This window comes from Poecilia reticulata, chromosome 2 (assembly GCF_904066995.2).
Source record: "Poecilia reticulata chromosome 2, P_reticulata-male-v2, whole genome shotgun sequence".
In the NCBI taxonomy this organism is placed as follows: domain Eukaryota; kingdom Metazoa; phylum Chordata; class Actinopteri; order Cyprinodontiformes; family Poeciliidae; genus Poecilia; species Poecilia reticulata.
The window spans coordinates 13,437,291-13,443,920 of NC_088831.1; the positions used below are offsets into that span (position 1 = coordinate 13,437,291).

The 6,630-nt window shown below is 39.1% G+C and overlaps 1 protein-coding gene across 1 annotated transcript; it reads right to left on the minus strand.

Annotated features, from left to right (window-relative positions):
• Nucleotides 1–177: 177 nt before the first annotated feature.
• LOC103457342 (ADP-ribosylation factor-like protein 4C) lies at nt 178–2,419 on the minus strand. Its single transcript, XM_008397384.3, has one exon. The coding sequence runs from the start codon at nt 2,062–2,064 to the stop codon at nt 1,483–1,485; it is 582 nt and encodes a 193-aa protein (XP_008395606.1). The 5' UTR covers nt 2,065–2,419; the 3' UTR covers nt 178–1,482.
• Nucleotides 2,420–6,630: the final 4,211 nt, after the last annotated feature.

Genomic DNA, 6,630 nt, shown 5'->3' on the forward strand with positions numbered 1-6,630 from the left:
CTTTAATTTATATATTTATTCTTTTATTTCTTATTATCTCATGTATATATTTATTCTTTTATTTTTTATTATGTCTGTTTTGGTCCTCCATAGACACACACACACACACACACACACACACACACACACACACACACACATACATATTGAGATAATACACAGATGACAAACATGAGCTTGTTTATAAAGATTTTAATCCCAAAAATACTTTTTTTTTTTTTTTTTACAATTTGGCACATAACACATGGTTTGGTCTCGCTGTATTTTGGCTTGAACACACAGATACAGATAAATATTGTCTGGAATCAGAGCGGCTGTCATGCAGGAGCAACCAGGAGCTCCGTCCGGTTGGAGCTACAAATATTCACCAGCTGGACCAACATGCTGCTAGTTTGGTTCAGATGTGAAGCTTTGACACGATTCAGGATGTGAATCAAACGTTTGAACGACAGGATGTGATGTCGATGCTTCAGGTTCAGCCGGCTGGTTTGCATAACTACAAGTTAATCTAAGGAAGACTCTTTCTGTCCTGATGTCTGCATCACAAAATCAGCAACAAGTATACATTTGGTTACAATAAAATGATAAAATATCCAAAACAAATAATTACTAAGGATTTGGTCTGATTTAACTAGCAGGAAATTTTAATCAGTGGATTTCTGGAAACAATTTCAGCAAACTATCAAAACCAACAAATCTTTCAGGGTTTTTAGACTTTATCCATTTATGACTGATGAATGCTTAGTGCAAGTTATTCTGTTAAGCGTCCAGTTTGTCTGAATCTTCACCGCTTTGAACACAAACCAAATATTTGAATTAAATGACACCAGAGAGGAAGAATAAAATATTCAAACCACAGATATTTCTGAGTCCTTCTGAAGAAGTTAAATGTATCCATAAATTTGATTTTATGATGAGGTTTTCAAAGCAAGATGTTTACCACAGTGTGTTAGGGCCACTGTAGATAAAGAAAAAGTAGGAGTAGGTTGAGAAAACATGTCAAAAGAATTGTGGGAAAAAACCTCAGAAATCTGGAGCTTGATCTAAGAAATATTCTAGAAAAAACAAGAGAATTTCTAAGTTTGAAAAATAAAAAAATCGGTTAGAAAAGAAAACTCAGAAATGGAGATTAATCCAAAAATCTCCAATTCAGGAATTTAATAGAGAATTCCTGAATCTAATCTCAGAATTTCTATTTTTTTTTCTTGCAATATTTTGACTTTTGGAACTCTGAATTTTCCAGTTTTTTTCCTGTAAAATTTCTGAAATTAATCTAAAAATTTCAAATTTTTTTCCTTGCAGGTTTTTGACTTCAGTAGCTCTGTATTTTCCAGGTTTTTCCACGGATCTCCTCTGTTTCTGTCTTCAGTGGCCCTGGTCCTCCTCCTATCTTCCTCCAGTTCTTCTCTTTCTGCTACATTCAGATTGAGGGAATTAAATGTTTTTCCTTCCATATAAAGTTTACTGGCAGCTTCTCATGCGTCACTTCTTCTTCCTCTGCTTCAGAGTCTTTCTCCTTTTCACTATCATCTCATACAGCTTGTCCATGCCCTCGTTCAGCCCCTCTCCGATGATGGCACAGGCCGGCTGGACGTGGTACGGCGTGGACGGGCTCAGCTCGGACAGGGCCAGCTGCCTCTCGATGTCCCCCACGTCCAGGGCCCGCGGCAGGTCCTGCTTGTTGGCGATGACCAGCAGCGGGGTCCCCTGGTTCTCCTGGAAGCGGGTGATCCGGTGCAGCTCGGCGCGGGCCTCCTCCAGCCGCTCCGCGTCCACGGAGTCCACCACGTACACGATTCCGTCCGTGCAGCGGCTGTAGGGCTTCCACAGGGGCCGCAGCTTCTCCTGGCCCCCGACGTCCCAGAAGTGGCAGCTGATGCCTCGGGAGGCGCCGGGGCCACCCAGCCGGATCCGTTCCGTGTTGAAGCCGATGGTGGGAACCGTGTTGACGAACTCGTTGAATTTGAGCCGGTAAAGGACTGTGGTCTTCCCGGCAGAGTCCAAACCCAGCATGACGATGTGCAGCGACTGGAAGGCTGCCAGACTGGACAGACTGGTCCCCATCTTACAGACTGGGATGGGGGGCAACGCGTGAAGAGGCGGAGGTGGAGGGCGCAGCCCCGGGTTGCAGCCAGAGCAGCCGCAGCATCCCTGGAGCCGCTCCAGCTGCGCGCAAAAAGCTCCAACCAGTGCACTCACTGCGCACTCACTGCGCGCAGCGCCGCTCCAAACGCGCAAAGTGTCCAATCATCACCATGCCGCCGCTTCTCCCTGATCACCTTCATGCGTGGGAACATAAACACACCCCGCTGATGCTGCGTAGATCCATCTATAAACAACGTCAGAAAACGTCACGTCATGTCGCATCCGGTGAGAGTTTCAAAATAAAAGCATTTCCTAAAGATTGGGTCATCAGTAAAACATCGCCTTCTGTTGTCCAATACTAGCAATTACAAGTGTATTGTATAAACAACTATACATTTAAATGTTTAGTTTGATACAGCGAAATGAAATATTTTTATTTATAAACAGCTTGTGTAAATTATATATATTAAGTATCTTAGATTTGTTTTTAGAAATTTCGTCTTTAATGCTGAAAATGTTACAATAACAAAAGAACAACAATATTTTTCATGTGACAGAATTGAAGTTTTGCACTTTTCTTTTCAGAAACAAATTTTGGTTTCTGAAATAAAAATAATAAATAAAAAGTAGAAAAATTGGAGCAAGACTCCTTACAAACAGCGTGACTTTCTATCTCATAAACATATTAGTTTGAATATTTTAGTTATAATTTTATATCTCAATATTATAAATGTGAGAGTCGAAATATCTACCTTCAATCTCATAATTATGAGCTTTAAAATCGAAATTAAAAGTTTGAAAATAAAAATATTGACTTCATTTTGTAATTACTTTAAAACTCGTAATTGTGACTTCCTGTTGTTAACACCATTAAATTAAAAATCTAACTGAAATATTAGAAAATCACAACAATTTAACGTTATCTAGTCTACATTTTATAGTTTATTGTTCTGAAATGGTACTTCCATGCTGTTCTAGCAGAGCGCCACCAGATGGCAGCACTGTCGCCTCTTCAGTTTTCTCTATAAAATCTGACTGCTTCCATCCGTGTTTTCATCTAATGTTGATCTGAGACACACACACACACACACACACACACATATATATATATATTATCATTTTTGCATTTCTGGAAAATTATTTTGAAATTCTTGAAAAGTAGTTTTAAGTTAATGAACTTTAGTAATCCATGGATTCTAGTTACATGGGGGTTTAAATATGACATGTTTCTCTTGGCTACTCTTCAAAGCATGAGAACATGACATTTAATTCCAATGTGCTTTGTTAATATGAGATATAATCATCAGAATCTACTATTTCTGAGTCAGATCAACAATTAAATTACAACAGAACTTATAGTTGTAACTATTTGAGGTATTTAGTTGCATCTTTATTCCGTTATCTGCAGTAAATCTAAAATATTGCTACAGAATCTCTGAGTTCAGATGTCTGCTGATGCTTATTTTACACATACAAGCTATATTAGAGGAATCACTTTACTGCCATCTGGTGGTCAAAGTCTGAACAACATCTAGTTGAGAATGTAAAGGATTAAAAATAAATACTGAGCAAAACCTTTTCTTATTCTTTAAATGGTTGCAGATAAAACCAGAAATTAAAGTGTTGACAAGAGAAATGTTTTTCCTAAAAGTCTGAGGGTGTAGCAGTAACCATGGCAACGAGCTTCAGACCAAAATCTGAGCTTTTCTGCCACAAACACAATCAAAATATAATTCAATTAAATTCAAAATGACTTTATTTATCCTGAAGGAAAATAAAATGTTTCATGATGATTGTTGATGCTATAACAGTCAGTATCACAAGGAATCTGAAGAGGCCTCTGACTGAAGCCTGTTTTGACATGCTAACAGCTAAATGAGCTGGGCAACAGATTCGATACTCCACAGTAACATATCCTGATGGCACCATCAGTTGTTAGCTAGCTCTACTAATCCACCTCATTTGCTTTTGCTTTTCCTCTTTAAATGTTTATTTGGTCGTTCGGTTGGAAAGATGTTGGGAGTTGGGGATAAGATGCCATAATGATGGATAGAGGAGATTATTAAATCAAATTATAGGATTTATTTGAATATTTCTCAGCAAAGATGATGATACAGCTGCAAGAAAATCTTTATTTAATGATGTAATTAATCTACTAATGAATTTAGATCACATTTATTTTTTCCACTAGCTCCAGCTTTTTTGTTTGATTATCCAATAAAAGGGCTGAAACAAAAAGGCCTTGTTATGCAGAATAAGTCCCTGAGCAGCAGCAACAACCTGAGTCATCACCGATTGTCCTCCAGCATCGACTCCTCTCCTGATCAATGAAGTAAATTAGAAACACGGACGCTGAATTATTAAGATCGCAACTCAATTTGAGCCCAAAACGATTCAAGCGCCTCCATCAGAGAGGAAGAATTTAACCTCTGCAGAGTCGGGTCTCCGGGAGAGGAGCGAACATTTCATCCATGGAGGCGCCAGGAGGCGGACAGGAAGTGGAGATAATCTTCTGAAGGTCTGCGGCGCTGCTGGAGGCGCGAGGAGCAGCAGATGAAGGTTTAGGTTTTTCTTTTCTTTTCTTTTCTCCTTCCAGGACAGAAAAGCTGCAGATGAAACCCGGTGACCCGCTTGTCCCCGAGCTTTTCATCTCAGCACCTGCTCTGCATTTTCAAAAGCTGCTTGAATTAATTAATGGAAGGAGGGAAATTATGTTTTCTCCCTCTGATCTGCACACAGGATGTGTTTCTGTTGTGTTTTTGTTATATGCAGGTGGTAAAAACAGTCTGAGCCGCTGCTGCTGGATTATTTAAAAAAATCCCTATAAATGTGTAAAAGCAGAAAAATCTTCAAGTATCTTAAAGATTTAAGATAAAAATGTTCCAGAAACCTTAAAGTTTGAACGTCTACAGCAGGGGTGTCCAAAGTGGGTCCTCGAGGGCCGGCATCCTGCAGGTTTTAGTTCTCTCCCTAGTGGTAGCAACAACCTCCTCATCAAGTCAATGTTCTGCTTAGGCCTCTAATGAGCCATCATTTGATGCAGGTGTGTAAAACCAGGGAGAGAACTAAAACATGCAGGATGCCGGCCCTCGAGGACCCACTTTGGACACCCCTGGTCTACAGCCTCCAGTTCCATCAGATTGAATTGAAAACATCTAGTACAGGTCTGGACTTTGACTAGGCCTTTTTAACACATAGTCTTAACGATCCTTTGTGTCTTTGGGTGTATGTTTGTCCTTCTAAATAAAAATAAAGCTCTGGGCATTTTTCTCTTTAAAAGTCTGAGGGACTTCTGCAGTTTTTGGCATTTTGAAATTAAATAAAACTAAAAATAAAAATCCAATTTTAGATGTTGCAGCTGCAAAGGAGAGTTTAGGAGAGAATTTAGGATTGATTCTTTTGGAATCATTTTAATGTAGGATGGATGACAAATCAATTTGATCAAATAATAAATGTTTTTGTTTTTGAAGATTAAAATTGTTGGAAAATCTTTTTATTTTTCCACTAATGCACTTCTTGGGTTCTTTCCCCCCCCCTGACTTTTAAACCAACTCACATGATTGAAATAATTTTTTTGAGAAAAAAAAAATTTAGATCATATTTTTATTTTAATTAAGCCACATCACCCAAAAACTCTTCTCTTTATGCTTGACTAACTTCTGAACTACAACATTCCTCTGAAATGAGACAAAAGAATAAAACTTTTATAAAGATGTTTCAAAGAAAAATGGACGTTTAGAAGGTTAATCTAAAGAAATGAGGGATTATTTTTGGGTTAGATTACAAAATAAATCCAACAACAAAGTTAAATCCAGACAGAGTCGCTGTTTAGTTTCAAACTGTCTCCAGGAGACAAGCAGGAATGTGGAGGGTGAGTCACGAGAGGCGAAGGACGGCTGTGAAGGTGGCCCGTCCTCTGAGCCAGAATAATTATCTGCTTTAATTAAGTCCATCAAACTCTCTCTCTCTCTGTGTGTGTGTGTGTGTGTGTGTGTGTGTGTGTGTGTGTGTGAAGGAGAGGGGATTCATGAGCGGCAACAACTTCATCTCTGGGTGTTTTTGCTTGGGGGAAGCGGTTTTATGTGCGGAGACGTAAAAACCATCTGCATGGCGATGAACCCTGACAGAACGACAATAAGAGGAGGTTTCACTCTCATTGTTGCTAGTGATTGAAAAAGACACCTGGTGAGCAGAATAACAAGAGCTATTAGTCGGTGAGGAGAACGAAACATGTGCAGTGATGCAACTCAAATACATTTGCTGGTGCAGCACGAAAAAAGGAAATATCTGAGCTTAAATTTGGACATAAGGTCAGAGGAAATTGCTATTTTACAACTTCAAATGAAACCTACAAGCTGCATGTTTTTGATCTTGTGAACAGAAGATTAAGAGATTTTGGGGGGGTTTTGGCAGGGATTTGGAAATATTTGCAACTAAATAATCCCTAGGTATTAGTTTTGCAATTGTTTGTCCTGCCACAGGTAGAGCAAGAGCTTCAACACACACGGTTTTGGATGGAAATTAAAACCGGAATCCACACATGAA